Below are 21248 nucleotides of genomic sequence, written 5' to 3' on the forward strand. Positions count from 1 at the left end.
ATTGTGATTTACCAAACCTGAAGGTATTTTTGTTGATGGTAACTGTAATGGTAAATGGTAAATGGACTGTACTTATATAGTGCTTTTCTAGTCGTTACGACCACTCAAAGCGCTTTTACATTACATGTCATTCATCCATTCACACACATTCATACACTGATGGCAGGAGGTACCACACAGGGTGCCAACCTGCTCATCAGGAGGAGACTAACCATTCATACACATTCACACACCGTTGGTTTAAGTGTCTTGCCCAAGGACACATCGACATGTGGAGGAGGAGCCGGGAATCGAACCGCCAATCGGAGGACGACCGCTCTACCTCCTGAGCCACAGCCGTGTGTCTGTAAACCGTAGAGAGGAGGAGAAGGAGGCACAATGACAGAATACACAGAGAACAAGTTTTTTCCACCTGTGTTATTATTTTTTTCTGGAAATAGTTTTTTGCTATAATTCAATATGTTTGTTAACCTCTTCCACTAGAACCTCTAATTCCATGGGATCACATTTCATTTTGCACTGGCGGGATTTCTGCTCATCCAAAATTCTCTTCAAACGCTAACCAAACGTTCACTCTGTTGCACTGCATGCACAATTTAGTACCCTTTATTTGGGATCTTAGCAAATTCATTCCAAATCTCATTGTAAAAGTACACACACACACACACACACACACACACACACACACACACACGCACACGCACACACACACACACAAGCTTTTGCAGGAAGTGAATTGGTTCCTCCATTTCCTGTTGTTTTGGTTGCTGTTGGTCACAGTCTGCCTCTCTAGCAGGCCAAAGGAAAGATTCAGAGAAAGACAAAATAGCAGGAGAGTGGTGCAACTAAACATTTGGAAGAAGCCTAATATGCACTGGGTACATGTGAACAAAAACAGAAATGCACACACACACACACACACACACACACACACACACACACACACACACACACACACACACACACACACACACACACACACACACACACACACACACACACACACACACACACAAACATTCTCCCATTGAACTCTAGTGAACCTAGACTCTCCTTGGACACCCCCCCCCTCCCCTATTTTTTTCTCCTCTTTCACATGCTGTAGACCACAAAAACACACTCACATTGGCTCCACCCACCTCCATGACTGTTTCCAAACACTCGAGGCTGTCACAGAACAAAGTCGGAGGAGGAATTTTGGAATTATGTAGTCACACATTACTCCGGTCATACCTGATCTTTTACTCGACAACACTGTTTGGCAGTGGGACATCTGAAGTGTGTGCTGGAACCGCGTGAGTGGAGTCATAGTGTGGATAGACTGATGCAAAATAGAGAACCTTCTGCAAAAAGTGATGGATTTCTGCTGCTTTAAATCAGGATGTTCCTTGGATATGTGATCTGAAGAAATGAATCTACATTTTGTGAGATCCAGCAGCACATCATGGACAACCCAGTGTATTCCTCAGCTTGATGACAGCTCAAAACATCACTTACGCTAAGATTGAGGATCTATCATTGGACTTGTTTGGAATTTATTTACTTTAAGAAGTGTATGTCTGTACAAAGTCTGTTTGGGATATGTGTTGTCTAAGAGAGGATAACTGAAGATGTTCATTTCCAAGTTTTTGCATTAAGAGAAAACATTTGGGGTTTGTGTGTATTTGGATGAAATCTCTGACCTGACAGACATTTGAAGATAATCATTTGGTGCTCTCAGGCCTGCTGCTGCTGCTGCGTCCCATCAGGCACTATTTGAGTGTGTGACAGAAGTTTGTTTGTGTATGGGGAGTGGTGACCTGAATCACTGCTTTTCACACATGGAAACAAAATGAAGGAAGGGAAGCTGGATGCAAATACAACAAGTTGTCACAAGGACAGACTGATGAGAAAAGAAAAAAGGCAGATAAAAAGAAGACAGAGAATGGCGGTGCAGAGTGAGAGTTTATCAGCCCAGGACTCAGAGACTGAAACAAACTGGGAGCCTGACCAGGAGCAGCCAGCCCAGTGGCAGCAGTGGGACTGGGACTCAGAGCAGGTCCCCGCTGTAAGTCACATTATCTGCATAGTGGACCACAAAACAGCAATGGGAATCTGATTTATAAATCAGAAGTGTGGCTAAAAAGACAAGATTATTTGATGAAAGTTGGTTTAAAACTTGAGAGAGTGGAGTTAAATGTGGCCAAATGTTTGGTTTAGTGACTATTGGAAAAAATGACAGCTCTTTACTTCAACTTATATCCATTGGTATACACATCTCAGAGCAGCCTGGACTCAGCTGAGATTGTATCAACAACCTGTAGTCTAAAATGTTTGTGAATCATACTCAGCTCTGTTTCACATTTAGAATAGAATGTGCAGTTTTGTATATGTCAGCCTGCAGCTATGACAACCTGTTTGGCTCTCTATGTGCCCCCTGGTCCTCTCCTCACAGATAAGTACAGTTATCTGTCAGACAGAGCAGGTTTGGACTTGGCTTTGACCAGACTTGTTGAGAAAATGCATTTTCAGACATTGTTGAAAAGTCACAAAGGAGAACAGTAAAAAAGTAAAGAGGTCTTTTAGAATGTGAGTGAAATGTGAAGATTTCTTGACTTCATAGTTACAGTTAACCTGTTAAGACTGTATATAGCCAGTCCCCTAGAACTGACTTTCATATGCCACTGAATTACAATTACAACAGCAAATAGGTTTCACAAGAAATGTAATGCTGGCATGTTAACATTTACATACATACAAAGCAGCACTACATTAAGTATACCTGAGGCTGATGGGAATACCACTGATTTAGCAGGACATAAATAAAAGTATTGGATACTTTGAAATGATGGATAATGGCACTACAGGAAAATTAAAAGGATCATACAAGTTCACCAAGGTTATAAACCAAACAACTGTTGAAACATTTCACTCTGAAATGACCATCTGGAGGAGAGAAGTCCAAAGTCAGCTAAATATGTCCTCTGGGACCATCAGTGTCTGCACAAAAGACAGTCCACCTAACAGTTACTGAGATATTTCTGTCTGGACCAGAGTTGTGGGCTGATGAATATTATCCTCCTCAGACTTAAAAAATACATGTTGGTTACATCATTTCTGTTCTTTTGAAAGAAACATTTATATTTGCAAAGTCTCTCTGGCTAGCATGAAAAATTAGTGATTGTTAATGTGTGTTTTGTAAGCAGTGTCCATTATGTCCATACCTATGATTATTGTCATTGTGTGTCCACTGCAGGTTTTGAGTCCCACCTACAAGCAGCGCAACGAGGACTTCAGGAAGCTTTTCAAGCAGCTGCCAGATACTGAGCGCCTAATTGTGGGTGAGTCACACACACTGATACACACACACTCATCTTTAGTGTGAACATGTTTTAATGGCTGAACAAACATGAAACGTAATGCATTTATCTTTCCACATGATCTATTTTGGAAATAACATTGTCTCTCTCACTGTGGACCTGTGACAGCACAATTTTATACTATTTCCAAACAAAGTTGTCATTCTTGACCTTTGACCTTTAACTTCTTCCAGACTATTCCTGTGCCCTGCAGCGGGACATCCTCCTGCAGGGACGTCTCTACCTCTCAGAGAACTGGATTTGTTTCTATAGCAACATCTTCCGATGGGAAACCCTGGTGAGGACAGCGATCTAACTGCAAAATGACCATACTGCACTGTAGTGGTTAGGGGTGCTGACTAGTTGACTTTGTGACTGAGTTTATTTATCCCACACTTGAGCACTTTAAATGTTATCATCAACCTTTGTCTGGTCTGCTTGTCTGTTTCAAGCTAATGGTTCGATTAAAGGACATCTGCTCCATGACCAAGGAAAAGACGGCCCGCCTCATCCCCAACGCCATCCAGCTGTGCACTGATAATGAGAAAGTAAATAAATCACATATACAGACAAACCTTTCATATACAGTACACTACTGTACAATGTATTTACTTTTAATATTATTATACAGAACCACAAACTGCTTTTGATGATGACAACAATGCAGTCTATCTCTCCAACTGGAAGATAAAAAACTCTTTTTGACTCATGAATCCATCCAACTGTGTTCATCTCTTAGCATTTCTTCACCTCATTTGGGGCGAGGGACCGGACGTACATGATGATGTTCAGACTGTGGCAGAACGCTCTCCTAGAAAAGGTGAGACTGACTGCACTGACATTGTATAACCATTGAGCTGATGATCATTATATTGACTTTAACAGAATTGTGTTAGATGTGCCATTATCTGGCTTGCTGCTCAACTGATACTCAAATGAAATAAGCTATTAGATATGAGAAATATATTAACTGTTTTTTTAAGGTCTTTTAAGTGAGAGACTTTATGGAACACCATAGTTTTTAAAAATTTAAATATACATAAAAAACTAATTTTCCCCTCCGAATCACCACCTCAAACAGACTAACACTTGACAACCTCAACTGTAGAACCAGATGTGTACATTCCAGTTCCACCACAAGAATCAAGCTGAACCCTTACAAAGGTTGTATAACTAGTTTGCATAACAAACAATAAACCCACCTTGTTTGTGAGCAGGCTTACAATGTATTTTAATTAAATGAGTCAGTTGAGGTTCATCTCTCTAAGTAAATAATAATATATAAATGTAATATTCCTAATGCCATTTACCTCTTTCAACATTTGCTCATAGCATGCGTCACCTGTCAGGAAATGCAGGTCGTTCTCATCCTCATCCTCTACAATACGTTGGACAATGACATATAAGAATTCTTCTTCTATACATTATTCTTATGTCATTGTCTGACAGGTGACACACACTATGGGCCTGATTTACTAAGATCCCAAATAGTGGGTACTAAATTATGTGCACATAAGTAAAACCACAAATATTCCACTCTAAAAATATTAACACAGGTGTAAAAACTGTGTCCTGTGTGTATTCTGTCATTGTGCCTCCGTCTCCTCCTCTCTACAGTAACAGAAGTCATCTGAGCACAGTGCAGCAGGTTAATACCTGTCCTTCAAAGGATACAGGAACATATTCATTATGGTAAACATACTAGATGGACAGAGTGTATTATCTTACACTGTTGTAAGATGCAAACCTCAGTGCGCTGCGTTAGTAGATCAGCTTGCACATTCTTTGCGGGTGATGTCAAGTTTGCACACGTTTATACACACGCAGACCTTTAGTAAATCAGACCCTATGTGCATTAACTGAAGGTGCTCATCAATTAGTCAGGTTGATCTTTCTAGTCCTGTCATTGGATGATTGAGGCAGCTCTTGTGTGTATATATGGAAGTGTTGTGATGCCGCCCATGATATGCCTGATGAAGGTTGGATAGACTGAAATGTTGTGACTCAATAAAACAAACAACAGTGAGTGAGACAGTGTGTGGGAGTGTTTTTCATTTTTTGAATGGAGAGTTTCAAAAAAGTATTTTTTGAAATAAGGAGACTCTACTGGGGGCTATAGAAATAGCACACAGATATAGGGGGGAAGGGGATATATGGTTTGATATAATCTTAAACATATGATTTACCCTGTCTGACTGATGACATCTGTTTCACTCTTACATTTAGCAGGATATCAATCTCCTTGCTTGCTGACCGGTTTCCATGGCAACCACTTGTTTACTCCAATGAGGGTTAGGCTAACGATTTACTTTGGTAGCTTTTCTAGCTTACAAACATAACACAATACACTGACCAAAAAAAACAAAACCTTCTTACAATTTACCAGATATATTAATATTACCAATGAGGATTGTTTGATATTTCTTCTTGTTTTCATGTTAACTTTTTTTATTTTGTCCTTGTAATGTTGGTAACAGTGGATGTGTCCGAAATCACTTCCTTATTTACTCATTCACTACTTCCAATAATAGACACTAAATAGTGAGCAGCAACTCCACATTTCAGATACCAACTAATCATTTAATCACTCTGCTTTTCTTTCTCCACTGACTTAGCCATTGTGTCCAAAAGAGCTGTGGCACTTTGTCCATCAGTGTTACGGTAATGAACTTGGCCTGACCAGTGATGATGAGGACTACGTCCCTCCTGATGAGGACTTTAACACCATGGGGTGAGTTTCCCACTCAAGATGAATTCATCATGTGTTCCATTTCACAACACACTTTCCTTACTTACGGAGGGAAAATGTCTTTAATGTGCACATTGTTTTTGTTCGTGTACCATTTTAGTGTCTCTATGTCTGGCATGATGGCTTTCTTCCTTACTTTCACCTCAACACTTATACAATATAATCAATGAAGTTATCGTCAACTTTATATATCAACATTTAAATGGTGATATAAATGAAAAGTGATGGTAGTAAGTTAAAGAACAAAAGTGCTGCTTAATAATACAAGTGAATTATTTCTTCTTTTAAATTCTTAATAAAGTTCAAACTACAAGCTCATAATGAAATAAAGCTTTATAACTTTACCTAATGAAAATGAATAATAGAGTCAAAGGTTATGTGGGTTTGTACTGTGTGTGTGTGTGTGTGTGTTGGGGGGGGGGGGGGCTATTAAAACATTATATAAGGAGAGATTTCAACATTAAAGAGTCAAAGTGATGCAGAGGTAGGTTGGGTATTTATCAGGGATCAAAATATTCAGTGTCCATCTTACATGAAAATCAGTGATGGAAAAAACAGAAATGTTTAAAATTGCAGCCAGGACTCCCAGTATCATGACCACCACCTCCATCACACCCATGCACATGCATGTGTGTAGCCCAGTGTGGGCAGTGTGCAGCAAGCTGGTAACCTTGACCTACAGCTGCTGTCCGTCTCCATGGTGCAGGTACTGTGAAGAGTTGCCCGTTGAGGACAGCAACGAGCACAACAATGACACCAGCAACACTCTTGCCAAGAACACTGAGGCCAAGCCGGACATCAGCCCTGTGCTGCCCCACAAAGCCTTCCCGAACAACGCTCTGCCAGAGGTAACCAGCACCGACTCTCCAGTCCCTGTGAGTAGGCTGAACAACGACTGAACTGCAGGAGTTAGCACACATTGTCATGTTACGAAGTCCTATAGTTCAAACCACATGCTGCCATGAAGAACTGATACTGAACACATACATTACACATACAGCTCAACAATGATAAGCTAACATAAACCTACAGTAACCAGGGATGCGCAGAGGATGTGAGAAGGACAGGGGCCCAAATTCATGAAATGAAGTAATTAAATAAATATATTAGTGGAATGACTACATTTGAGGGACTGTTAAAGGGATACTAAAATGTATGTATTTAACACTGCTACAATCCCTCGTATCATGTCATAATACTGAGGCTTGATAAACATCATGCACACAAGCCAGGCTTCTTAAAAACAACACATAAGCTTTACATGTATTAGACACTGGTTGTTTTTTTTATTGATTCATGATTTCATTTTTCACAGCTGACATTCCTTCATCACCCCCCCCTCCCTCCCTCCCTCTCTCCCTCTCTCCCTCCCTCCCTCCCTCCCTCCAAAATATACTGAAGAAATACTTTAAAAGAAAAGGGCCTGAACTTAATTATTTGCCTCAATATATAATACCACTGACTAAACAGTTAACATTCAACACTCATGTAAATGTAAATACATTCATTGTACTTACAGTATGTTGAACCTGTAGAGTAAGCATAATGCATAAAATGCAAACAAAGGAAATATGTATGCTTACTTTAACGCTTGACATTCATAACACAAGCACAGTTCATTATTATATATATCTATCAATGAAAGGACGACACATATACAGAATCTACTTTATATACAGGTAAACTTGTTATGTATCCTGTATATACTGTATATACAGGGTTGTTGACTGGTTTGGTACTGAGTTATATCTTTCTGTCTCATTGGAGTAGAAATCAGCAATAAGAAATGATAATGGGAAAAGCTTGTTGTCTTCTGGAGACAAACTCCAATCCCCAGGGGGTCCCTTCCCACCTTACACACCAAAACAAATACAGTCTTGTAAAACAGGTATTTTATCAGAAGGTGTCATGTGAGCTTCTCACAGTGCACAAGGGATCCTGTAAATTGTAACGTGTTCTTCATAATCTGCACCATGGTGACTGCTAAGGTGAGCAATTACAAGAACTTTTATTTTCCACTGAAACACTTTTGCTGCTGCGCTAACAGACACATTGTTAATACTACATGAACATCTATTGAAAGCTCTTGTCTGTGACTTACTAAACTCCTGTTATATAATGGGAAATTTATGTAATCCAAAATCCATATGGAACGATGTAATGCCTTAATCTGACAGTTCAACTTTTGTCCCAATAACTGGTAAAAGATTAAATATGTTGGCTTCAAAGTGAAACTCATTTAAACATGTGGACCAGTTTACTTGTCATGATGACTAGTTCTATGTCTGAGAAGAAAAGAAATAAAGGAAAATGGAGGAAAAAAAGAAAGAAGAAGAAAATAGTAAATATATTATATGCACATTTTTCTAATATAAATAAGGTTTTGTCAACTGTAAAAAATGCCCATCTGTGTTTGAATATTTGTGCACGACAAACTGAATACAATTGTACATGTCTGTGCAGAACTGGTTTTGTAAGAACTGATTATGGTTTGTGCATGTTAGACTTCTGACAGATCTGCTTTGCACTGTTTTTGTGTGAAAAATGAGCATGTTTATGCACACATTTCTGTTTCTGACAAACAAGAAATCCAACACATCAGAGTAAGACATTGTCACAATCAGTAAGCAGTGATGTTTTATTCTTAACTGTTCAGTTAAACAAGTGCTGGTGGAGCGGGGATGAACAGCAGGGGCTGCTGGTGAATGTCATGGTTAATATGCAAGTGGGATTCTCTTTATGCATCCATGGTATCAACAGATAAAATGGACAAATGTGCAAATCAAGATCTTTACAACATGGTTTCTACTTGAGACATCCCGCTGTGTGAATTTGTGCAAAGACATATACAAATGTAAAGTGAGTTTGTGCACACAAAGTCAAGTTTAGGGTTACAAATATTTTTTCACTTATAAAAATCTTACATGTAAATAATATGTGCGTCATTTTTTCTCCATGTTTGTGTTACAAATTTGAAACAAGAAGGGTTTGAGGGACAGGTTCACAAGTTTTCAAAATTGTTTTTAAAGAGTCAGGTGATCATATGAACAGTAAAGAGGTTTTCCTCTCTGTAATCATTCCTCCTGTTCATACTGACTATTAAAAGATCTCCTTCAAATGTGCTTTCAATGGAAGTGATGGAGGACTAAATGTGTGTCCATACAGTCATTTAAAAGTAGATGATCCGTAATGATTTGACTCATTTGGACGGTTGAAGCTTCATATTAGCTTCAGATCAATTTTAAATCCATGTTTACACAGAAGGAGGACTGTGTATTAATGGTCCTTGATTACAGCAGAAAAAGCAAGTTTCAATGGTCATTTGGACTCCTGGCTGATGTTTTAAGACTTGTGAACCCATCCTTTATTGATAAGATGCAATGGTCTGCATTATGGGGAATGCAGCACCTGGTGTTTTTGGAGCTTGAGTCATACCACGGACTAAAAGTCAGGATATCTCTACTCTGCTGCTTATCATTAACCCAACTCTGTTGCTTGTTTCCCAACTTCATGGGAGTGGAATACTGAATCTCTGGAGCAATGGAGATCCTTGTTTTGACTATCCAGTGTTTTTTCTTCCTGCTCCATCAGTATGACCTGCCCCCTGTAGAGGATGTATCCAGCCTTCTCCCTGACACAGACCTCCTGACCGTCCCCATGCCTGAGAGCCACAGCAGCCACAACCTTTCACCTTCACTGGACCTCAACGACAACGAGGATCTGCCCACCGAGCTCAGTGACTCATCGGAGACACATGACGAAGGTGTGTGTGGTCCTCTCAATAGAACCTAAAGTGTACATGATGATTGCTGTTGTTTTTTGGTTTTGTTTATCTGTTCAGTTTTGACCCCTCAACACATACTCACACACAGAAATACTCTTTTGTGCAGGAGAGGTGGAGGCTTTCCACCAGGACCTGTGTGGCAGGCAATACATTAATGGGGTGTACAAGTTCAGTGTGGACAAGATGTATGACTTACTCTTCACTGAGTCTGAGTTCATGAGGGACTTTCGGGAGCAGAGGCGGTTTTCAGGTAAACTCATTATAATACATTTGACTCCTTTTTAAATGTATTTATAGCAACAAATCACAGCATAACCAGGAGCTGGTCTAAGGCAAGCCTGGCCGGCCCTAACTATAAGCTTTATCAAGAAGGAAAGTTTGAAGCCTACTCTTAAACATAGAGAGGGTGTCTGTCTACTGGACCCTGATTAGAAGATGGGGGAGAGGAGCCTGATAACTGAAAGCTCTGCCTCACATTCTACTTTTAGAGATACTAGGAACCACAAGTAGGCCTGCGTACTGGGAGTGCCATGCTCTAGTGGGGTAATAGGTACTATGAGCTCTTTAAGATATGATGGAACCTGACCATTAAGAGCTTTGAAAGTAATGAGAAGGATTTTAAATTCTATTCTTGATTTTACAGGAAGCCAATGCAGTGAAGCTAAAATAGGAGTAATATGATCTCTCTTTCTAGTTTTTGTCAGAACGTGTGCAGCTGCATTCTGGACCAGTTGGAGAGTCTTTAGAGACTTGTTGGGACAGCCTGATAATAATGAATTTCAATGTTCCAGACTACAAGTAACAAATGAGTGAGGCTAGTTTTTATGCATTTCTTTGAAACTTTTCCTTACAGTAATACTGGAGGCCAGAGTAATGCCATCCAGAGTAGTTATATCATTAGATAATGTGTTTCTGTTTGGGGCCAAGCACAATAACTTCAGTTATTTGTAATTTAAGTAGAAGGAACATTACCGCACATTATCCAGGCCTTTATGTCCTTAAGGCATCTGATAGATATAATTGTGTATCATCTCAAAAATAACATTTTGTTTCCAAATAATGAAAGGAAGCCTATTTAAGGTAAATGATATTGGACCAAGCACTGAACCTTGTAGAATCCTGTGTAATGCTCAATGGTGTTAAATGCAGCAGTAAAATCTTACAAGTAGAGATAAGTCCTTTGATTGGTGCAATTAGGAGGTCATTTGTAACTTTCAGCAGTGCTGTCTCTGTCTCTGTGCTCTAAATCATAACTGAAAATCCTCAAATAAACTATTGTTATGTAGAAAGTCACTCAGCTGATTGTTGACTGCTTTCTCAAGGATTTTGGAGATAAGAAGGAGGTTAGATATAAGTGTTTGTTTGGTTAAAACACCCAGAGCAGGCTTTTTAAGACATGGTTTAATTACAGCTACCATAAAGGACTGTGGTACATATCCTGTTACTAAAGACTGATTGATCATATCTAGTAATGATGTACTGACTGAGGGGAGTTTGGAAGGGGTCTAATATGTGAGGAGTAAAAGTAATGAAGTAAAAGAGACTTAAAAAGGTGGGTTATGAAGAAGAACTAATAAAATAGAATAAAACAGAATAGTCCAAGTTGTAAAACAGGCTAAAATATAAAATAAAAGACGATTCATAAATAAATAAAATTCAATTGAATGCCAAATTAAAAAGGTAGGTTTTAAGTTTGCTTTTACAAATATAAACACTCTCTGCTGCCTTCAGGTCTTCAGTAAGGCTGTTCCAGAGATGAGGACCATAGTAATAAAAATGCCTCTCTGTGGGTTTTTAAAAATTGTGTTTAGTCTCATGCAATATGTATTTTGAAGCATTTGAGGTGCAAAAGATGTGAATGAATGAACTCCACAGACTACCTTTAAGTTTCTTTTCATGTTTTGTCTTGTAGATGTGGTGTATCAACCATGGAAGAAAGAGCAGGATGGAAACCAGACCAGAGAGATCATGTACACCATTGCTCTGAATAATCCTCTGGCACCCAAGTCAGCCACAGTCACTGAAACACAGGTCGGTGGATATTTCATGCCATTAGATCATTTCTTACTTATTTCTTGAAATCTGTGTATTTGAATATGTAAAGGAGCCCACTATTCCTTAAAGTTCTCACTTGAATCATTTTTAGCATAAATTGTATGTGTCTGCATGTTGTTGTGTTCAGACTCTGTATAAGGCCAGCCAGGAGAATGAGTGCTACATTATCGATGCAGAGGTGATCGCCCATGACGTGCCCTACCACGACTATTTCTACACTCTCAACCGCTACATGCTCACCAGAGTGGCCAAGAGCAAATGTCGCCTGAGGTAAGGGGGTAATATCTCACTCCCTTTATAACTAGAATAAAGAGTACTAAAAAGAAGTGTACCTCTATATGTGAACTGTGTGAAAACGAAACCCAAGCTCTTAAATCTTCAGACTCTATGGGCCTGATTTACTAAAGGTCTGTGTGTGTAGAAACGTGTGCAGACTTGACATCACCCGCAAAAAATGTGCAAGCTGATCTACTAACACAGCGCACTGAGGTTTGCGTCTCACAACAGTGTATATATATATATATATATATATATATATATATATATGTATATATATATATATGTATACACTGTTGTATATATATATATATATATATATATATATATATATATATGTAATATGAGGCGTTTTAACCCCAGTGTGAAAAATACAGGGAGGAGAAAATGCACCCAAACGGGACGCGCAATCTATTGCACTGTGCACGCAATTTAGTACCCACTATTTGGGGTCTTAGTAAATCAGGCCCTAAGCCTTCTCAGTGAGCACTTGGCAACAAAGATGGAATGAAAACAGCAAGAGTGAGGTTGATCAGTTCAAACATATATTCAGAAAAAGAAGGAAACACTGAATGAATTCAACGTAACTCTGTCACAGGAGCATACTGATTTGAAACAAATTCCTGTGTTGGTCTCTTTCATTCCAAACATTCTGCATCCTCCCTCTCTGAGTACTTCACAAAACAGCATCACATGAACCATCACAATAGTCACTGCAAAGTCACAAGGCTTTCACTAAAGACCAGATCTAGATTGAATGAAACAGACATGGATTTATTAAACCTTTAAAATACCTTTAAATGAGAAATGAAAACTTTATGTTGATCTTCAGCTGGTCTCTCAGAAACATGGAATTGGTGACATTTACAAAATGTGTCATTGATGTGCAAGTGTACATTCAATACAGCCAAATAGTATTTGAAGGGGACTTATTATATTTTTCATTATGTTCAGTCATATAATGTTACAATGTTTCATGTCAAAAGTCAGTGTGTGGAATAATGAGGTCCAACAGTATTTTCTGCTCTCAGCTCAAACTGACATTGGTTCATGACTGATTTCTTTACATGGACATCTGCTGCATGCAAGTTCTCTGCTCTGCTCGCTAACGTTATGGCATTTTTCTATTGTTTTGGGGTAGTCTGGAACAGCAAAGTAAAATAAATTGTTTACACGTTGGAGGTGTGCTGGTCATCTGCAGCTCTTCATCAAACATCATCATCATCACTGTGGCTGTTTCTGCTTGTAATCTCCACGTTGTTATTTCAACTAGTATTTAGTTATGCTTAAAAAAAGCTCTACTAATTCAGTGAGGAACACATTCCTTCCCGTCATTATTTAAAAGCTTTTATTTGAAGCAATAAAGCAGGAAATGTTGGGTTTGCATTAGCGGTATCTTATTAGGACTGCATAAAGGCACCAGCATAACATAAATACGTTTTTTGAACTGTGAATCATATAAATCTACTGTAGTGGAATCTCAATTACAAAACATAGAGCTGGAAATGAGCATAACAGGTCCCCTTTAAATGTATCATGAACGTCACTGAGTGGTTTATTTGTGTATGTGTTCTACAGGGTGTCAACAGAGCTTCGCTACAGGAAGCAGCCATGGGGGATTGTGAAGGGCTTCATTGAGAGGAACTTTTGGAGTGGCTTGGACGAGTACTTCAGACACTTAGGTTAGCACTAAAACACAAAAACGTGCGTGACACAGTGTAACCATGAAGAACTGTGCTAACCCTTCTTCAAAGATGGCCATAAAAATCCACTATCCACTTTGCATTATTCTGAATTAACTTAACTGGACTATATTACACATTCCAGTATTTTTCAACCTGGGTCCTATTTTCACAAGTGTCTGACTCAGAGAGCAGCCTATTAGGAGATTTATGTACTATTAAAGTTTATTTGGACAGTTATTCCAGGCTCTGCTGCTTGCCCCAATATATACAGTGTTTTGGCATGACCCATAGTCAGGATGGTGACAATTACGAGAATAACACAAAGGTTGATCCTTAAAGTTTTAGCAAGATTTCAACTTCTGTATGTCTCTGTAAACTTTTACAGAGTAGTTTTGCTGTCACTGGAAAAGTGGTCATCTATGATACACAGTAAATAATAAATACAAAGTTATCACTCACTCTGAAGTCTTAATTTCATGTGAATAAAAGAGAAACCAAAGAAACCAAACAGGGTGACCGACTCTCACTGCGACCTCTCACTTGTCAAAGCTCTCAGTGCTCTCTCTCTGGTTTCATCCTGTTTAGAGTTGGAGCTGACTAAATTGGATGAGGTGCTGATGGAGCCCCACAGACAGTCACCCAAAACCAAGGCTCTAAAGAGGAGAAAAAGGATGCTGGTCCATCACCTGATGCCGACAGAGAACATAGATGAAGCCTTGAGCCCTGTTACCACACCTGAGGATGAGGAGGATATTCATCACATCAAACATGTGGCGGGTGAGCCAAATACTGGTGGCTGTGGTCTGCCAAATAGAGTAACATTCACTGTAACTTTGAGAAAGACAATAATCAGCAGTAAAATCATTGTTGAGATTGTGTCTCAGATTCTTCTTTCTATTTCTTGCATTTCTGCAGGTTCCACACAGACCAGACACATCCCAGATGCTCCAACAGGTCTTGCACTTTACAACTTCTCCAAACTGCTGCTTCTCATCAGCCTTGTGTGAGTAATGGGATCACTTGTAGACTGTCATTATTCTGTTACTGCTACTGCTACAGCCACTGCATCCTCACTCAACTTTTAACATCAGCTAAAATACTTTTCTCTGTTCACTGAAATCTAGCTCCTCTGACCTGCTATGTTCTTACCATCAATGTACTCAATCAAATCTGAGAGTTTTTTTCAATTAGAAAATGTTTTTGTTTTATACCATCGATATTTTCAAGTATCCAAGGAAACATCCTCATATATCTTGCTTTAGTTAATGATGATATAAAACAGAGAAAAGCTACAAATCCAAATGATCGACAAGCTGAAAAAGTAGAATGTTTAACATTTTTGATTTGATAAATGACCTCAATGATTTATTGATTATCTGAATTGCTCCATTGAGATACTGTTTGAATAATCTTTCTTCCAATAAGATAAAGTCAGTTCTTCTGATATTTTTATATCAGAACCTGCAGTCATCTGTTTTAGTTGTTTTGCTTGTATTACTAACACATCTCATATAGTTTCATACATTATTTGGATGTTCTCTTAATTCTGTCTGTGTTCTTTTGTGTTTCCGTTGTTGTAATCTACCTGTTTTTCTCTGTCCTCATCTTCAATTGCATCCAATAGGATCTGTATAAGGTATTCTCATTTCAGCCATGACCGTGATTCATTTCAGTAAATGGTATTAAGTGACGTGCTGTTGAACAGTTTCTCTCTGTTTTCTCTCCTTCTCTCTCTGCAGCCTGGTTCTGCTGGTATTTCTCAATGTGATGCTGTTCTACAAGCTGTGGATGCTGGAGTACGCCACACAGACTCTCACTGCAGCACAGACATTACGACCACAAGAAAGGTAATCACATGTTTGGACGTGGAGGCAAGAGAAAGGAAATCTGTTTGTATATTTACTTTGTTATTCATGTTCTCCAAGTTTCAATTTTAAGTAAACAGTGAGTGAGTGAAGTCCCTCCTCTCCTGTGTGTGTGTCGATTGGTGTGCTTTTTATTTAAATCTGTATGACTGTGTCTCATCAGCAAAATTCCTGAGACCCAGCTGGAGTGGGTGCAGCTCCTGGACTCCCAGCAGCGTTACCATGACGACGAGCTACAGAAGTGGAAGGAGATGATCAAATCATCAGTGCTACTGCTCGATGAGGTGAGACATCAGGTCAAACACAGGTAGTGTGCAGACAGCAGAAACCTTTTTATTTTCTTCTTTTATTTTAGTTTTATAAAGTTCTCTCTTTCTTTACGTAAAAAATAGTATTTTAAGGAGCTATTAAACAAATCATCAATAATAAAAGAATTTAGTGGCAATGTCTCCTTCACAATAACAGTATCCACTATTCAAAACACACAAGCAGTGGAGTGGTTTGATGAGCAAGAGAATGATGTAAACAGTGTCACTGTTTGAGTCACCACATCTCAGAGCAGTTGTACATTTATGGTGTGGAAGACTGTAGGACTGTTTCCAACAATAAATACAACATCAAAAGGAAGTTATTTCCCCTGGGCGTATGGTGTCTTTTCCCTCCATTAAATCTCTGCACACTAACAATGTTTAGATAAAGTATTTAACACTTTACTTACACACTAACTGACATGGTGACATCATCGCCACACACACACACACCAGAGGGTCAGTTAAGGACATAGGGAGGCCTGTTTGGTCATTGTGCTTACTTACTAAATTAAAATAAAAAAGTTCTTTGTAACAGTCAGGTGGTGGAAACACTCAGATTTATTGTTTAATTTTATTGTCCAGAGTGACACAATTGGCATTTATTTTTGGGCAGAAAACCAACTGTGTGTTGACTGAGGTCATACAGTGTTTAATGAAAAATCTCTTGCCACAGTCAGTTTTGTGCACATTAGGATGTTACTGAATATTGATATGTTGGGATTGTACCAGACAGCTTTACTTGTAATGCAGTGGGTGTCTCAAACAGAGTAGTCACTGACACATCAGTTCACAGGTTGTGATGTATGGTGTGAGGTATGGATACTGGTGGGAACATGTTGTAACAGTAGTCAAATGTATAGTAATGTACTCAGTCTCAATAAGTGAGTGTTATTCATTTTCTGATACTCTTGTAATGTATTGGAAATATTTTTCTCCTGACTTTCCATCCAGCTAAGAGACTCCCTTCTTGACCTCCATAAAAGCATCGGCCTCAGGGACTACAACTCTGAGTCAGAGGAAGAGAGAAACCAGTATCAATGATTGATAATCTCAAGGCATACAGACATGATGTGCAATATTCAACCTACCTTTTTTGAGCCTGTGGAAAGAATGTGGCCTTTTGAAGGCGGAGAGAAGAGGATGGAGTTCAGTCAGAGAGCTTTTCTAAGAAAGCAACTCCTGACCTCATCGACCTGCAGTGGGTGAGAGTACAGAAACACACCACAACACATCCTACAGAGAGACTAAAGCAGTGGTGAGGCTCATTTGTAGCTTTTACTGCTGTGTTATACATCTACCTGCCCCAGCTTCACATTCCTCCTCTCCACACAATGCTGCATCGCTGTCTTTTTTTTTTGGTTTGATTTTGTTTTTTTTGTCTCTTACTGACTGACCCAAAGCATGCAACTTCTCCTGACTCCTGCTGTTTTTCCAAGTACAAATTCATATTGGAATTATACGTGCTTTCACTCTCAGAGGTGCAAAAGTGAATTCAAAGACTAGCAGAATTTCTTTCCCTTTGAAAAACAGCTGTTGTGTCTCTCTGTTTCTACCATGGAAACTGGGGAAGATGATAAGTGACTCTAATAAATCTACAATTTGCAGTATTTAAATATTGTTCAACAGAACACTGAGGAATCTAAATGTAATATACATATGTGTGTGTGTGTGTAAGTGTGTGTGTGTGTGTGTGTGTGTGTGTGTGTGTGTGTGTGTGTGTGTGTGTGTGTGTGTGTGTGTGTGTGTTTGTGTGTGTGTGTCTCATGTGGTTTTTAAGATGGCAGTCAGGGCTATTTTTACCAGGCATATTCATCGGATCAGGGCTGGTTTCCTTGACAGTTTATGCCACACTGTTTGTGATTCTTATGTTTTCTATGGCATAACATATTGTGAACTGGCCGGAGCATTGCTCTGCAGTTTTGATTTAGTGACATGTTGATAAGGAGGGTTTAATTTGCAAGCAGAGAGAATGTATGGAAAGAAAACAGGAATGCTTAGTTGAAGATGGCCCATCTCCAAGTTTCCTAAAGTGTTGCCAAGGGAATATAAAAATGCTTTGTTCACAGCCAAGCATTAATGTCATTCCACTGTTTTAATGATTTTCTCTGATTTTCTGCTTCATCGCTGCCAAGGCTCACATATCAACAACTCTATCCTTTTTTGGATACTCAACCTTATTTAAACCATTTCTGTGCATTGCATCAATTCATGTGTGGTTGTCATGTTAAAGATGTTTATATTGTGTGTACTGTGTACCAGTAGTCCAGCCATTAAGTTGGCTAAATGTCAGATGCAGTGAACATGAATGTGTGCAACATTTCTGAAGTGGTACTGTATGTTCTTCAGATATCAATCATGTTTGTTGCTTTTATTTTACACAAGCGTTTCTCAGTGGCAGAGATACAATCGCAGTGGTTTGAGTTGGAGCTCGGTTGGCAGAGACACAGTCAGAGGTTACTATAGTTCATAGTAAAAAAAAAAAAACTGACACTGACTTCATGCTAATGATATTCATGAGTTGGGAAAGTCAACAGTTAGTCACATGTGGTTCTGTTACTTTGTGATGAGAAAAAACTTCTGAAAACAAACATTTGAAATGATGTAATCCACCACTGTCAAAGCTCCAACCCCAGGTTTCCAACAACAATCCACCAGTTCTTTAAATCTTCATTAAACTATATTTTTTATACATTAAAATGGATGAAATGGATGTGTGTAATGTGCATGGTGTTACTGACTAACCCACGCAGATGAATCGCCAAATTCTGCAGAGATTCTTAAACTTTTTTTTTTTTTTTGAACAATATCTTTATTGACTTTTTCCATATACATTGACATTACGCAATATTTGTGACAGGGAAAATACAGAGATTGTCAAAGCCCTCCCTCCCAAACCAACCCCTGCCTGTCTTCAGAGATTCTTAAACTTTTTTATCTCATTGTTTTGGATGAGCAATCACAAACTCTGCTTACTCACATCAAACTGATTTTAGTATCAGCAGCAGGTTTGTCCATTTGAAAAAAAGCTCTGTTCTCTCTCTACATACATGTTTAAGTATATATGTTCTTTTTTTATATTTGAATGTTTTTATTGGATTTTACTTCACACATACAGCTGCACATACAGCACAAGAACATCTTGAAATTCAGAAACATCTAGAAACACCAATGCTTCACACACACACACACACACACACACACACACACACACACACACACACACACACACACACACACACACACACACACACCATAAGATCCATAAAAAAATATTATAATGAAAATAAACAAAATTAAATTAATACAAATATTAGCGATAATGACAATAAACACAATAAACAGACATACCGACAAAGAGCAAAAATAGCTGCACAAACAATGCAAATGGGCTACACACAACCGACAAATAGATTAACAGAAATAAATAAAATAAAAAAACATCAATAATACATTTTTTATAGAAAAAAAATAAAAATGTATAAATAAATAAACAAACAAACAAAAAAATATTAAAAATCAAAAAAATAAATACATTCACAGGGCCATTGCAATTATTTATTCGACAGGGAGCCTCTCAACATATGGTAGGAACGGTTGCCAAAGCTTTTTGAACTTTCTTTCCGAGCCCTTGGTTATAAATCTTAATTGTTCCACTCTGAGATGAGCCACCATGTCCATCACCCATCGCCTATGAGAAGGGGGTACCGACCTTTTCCATTTAAGCAGGATAATCCGCCGTGCCAGAAGTGTGGCGAAGGCCACTGCTGTGGCATGTGTGGCTGAAATCCAAATAAAGCTGTGACAGGGTTCGGTTGAATTGTTCTTTCCCACACTGCAGTGATTGTGTCAAAAACCCCTTCCCAAAAGTCTTTTAGCCTTGGGCAGCCCTAAAACATATGGCTAAGGGTGCCCGGGTCACATTTACACCTAGGACAGTTTTCACTGGTTCCTGGAAACATTTTGGCAAGCTTGCTATTTGATAGGTGAAGTCTGTGTAGGACTTTAAATTGGAGGAGTCCATGCCTGATACAAATAGATGAGTTATGCACCCAACCAACTGCCCTCCTCCATTCTGATACAGAAAGACCAAAGCCTAGTTCTGTCTCCCACTGCTGTTTAATACGGTCCAAAGAGGGAGATGCTGCCCCCTGCAAAAGCTCATATATAACAGACACACATCCTCTTTGCAGAGGCTCAGCTGTCAAGCATTCTTCCAACCAGCTGCTCTGAAGATTTTGAAGAGAAGGAGAAAAGTGTTTTTTGATAAAACTTTGGACCTGCAGATATCTGAAAAAATGTGATTGTGGAATATTAAGTTTTGTTTTTAACTGCTGAAATGACATGAAATTGCCTTCTTTAAAGAAATCCCTGACCAAGCCTACACCTTTTCTTGTCCAGAGCTGAAACGTTGTGTCAATCAGAGATGGTGGGAAGAGGGCGTTTGATGAGATGGGAGCTAAAGGGAAGCCCTGTTTGCACCCAAAATGGATTCTTAACTGTTTCCATATCTTAAGTGATCCTTGTGTCACCGGGTTGTGCCCAAGTGGTCTTTTACTCATTGGCAGTGGAGCACAGATTAAGGAGCTCAGTCCTATTGGGCTGTAGGAACGCTGTTCCATAAGTAAGTTCCATTTTTTCATTTTCAGGAGGCCACATCAGAATGTTCAGAGTGTTAGCTGCCCAGTAGTAATGCATGTAATTTGGCATGGCTAACCCTCCTTCCTCCATCTGCCTTTCTAAGCACTCCTTTCTGATACGTGGTATCTTCTTATTCCATATATACAACGAAGTCACCCTGTCCAGTTCTTTAAAAAATGACTTTTCTATGAATAATGGAATAGCTTGGAAGAGAAATAAGAATTTCGGCATTATTACCATCTTTACTGAATTTATGCGTCCTGCCATTGACAGAGGAAGTGTTGACCATCGTTCCATGTCTTTTTTTGCCTGTATTAGAGCTGGTTTGAAATTATGTTTGAACAAGTCCCTATAATGTTTGGTCACCAACACTCCCAAATAGATAAATTTATCTTTACTTATTTTAAATGAATAAGTCTCCAATTGCATTTGGCTAGCTTTATCATTGACTGGGAAGATTAGGCTTTTTGTCATATTTATTTTGTATCCTGAAATTAATCAAAAATCAGTGAATGGTTTTCAGAGCACTTGGGATGGCGTTCCTGGG

General features: G+C 38.9%; 1 protein-coding gene across 3 annotated transcripts; it reads left to right on the forward strand.

Moving 5' to 3' along the window:
• Positions 1-1164: 1164 nt before the first annotated feature.
• Positions 1165-17693, forward strand: LOC133993730 (protein Aster-B-like). Of its 3 annotated transcripts, none has more exons than XM_062432766.1 (17): positions 1165-1295; positions 3236-3320; positions 3533-3636; positions 3791-3886; positions 4078-4158; positions 5954-6069; positions 6794-6962; positions 9679-9850; positions 9978-10121; positions 11784-11902; positions 12054-12196; positions 13781-13884; positions 14473-14664; positions 14803-14890; positions 15627-15734; positions 15916-16036; positions 17015-17693. In XM_062432766.1, exons 4-17 carry the CDS (start codon positions 3794-3796, stop codon positions 17102-17104), a joined length of 1740 nt encoding a protein of 579 aa, XP_062288750.1. In that variant the 5' UTR covers positions 1165-1295; positions 3236-3320; positions 3533-3636; positions 3791-3793; the 3' UTR covers positions 17105-17693. The 3 variants fall into 3 exon arrangements, with proteins under 3 accessions (XP_062288750.1, XP_062288748.1, XP_062288749.1); XM_062432764.1 differs by lacking the exon at positions 1165-1295 and adding an exon at positions 1776-2047; XM_062432765.1 differs by lacking the exon at positions 1165-1295 and adding an exon at positions 1776-2047 and having other exon boundaries at positions 6794-6935.
• Positions 17694-21248: the final 3555 nt, after the last annotated feature.

This window comes from Scomber scombrus, chromosome 14, assembly GCF_963691925.1.
Source record: "Scomber scombrus chromosome 14, fScoSco1.1, whole genome shotgun sequence".
In the NCBI taxonomy this organism is placed as follows: domain Eukaryota; kingdom Metazoa; phylum Chordata; class Actinopteri; order Scombriformes; family Scombridae; genus Scomber; species Scomber scombrus.

Coding starts and splice junctions, on each gene's coding strand:
- LOC133993730 (XM_062432764.1), top strand. CDS start 1,832: ATGAAGGAAGGGAAGCTGGATGCAAATACAACAAGTTGTCACAAGGAC. Junction 4,159..5,953: donor AGAACGCTCTCCTAGAAAAG/GTGAGACTGACT, acceptor CCACTGACTTAG/CCATTGTGTCCAAAAGAGCT. Junction 16,037..17,014: donor CAGTGCTACTGCTCGATGAG/GTGAGACATCAG, acceptor CTTTCCATCCAG/CTAAGAGACTCCCTTCTTGA.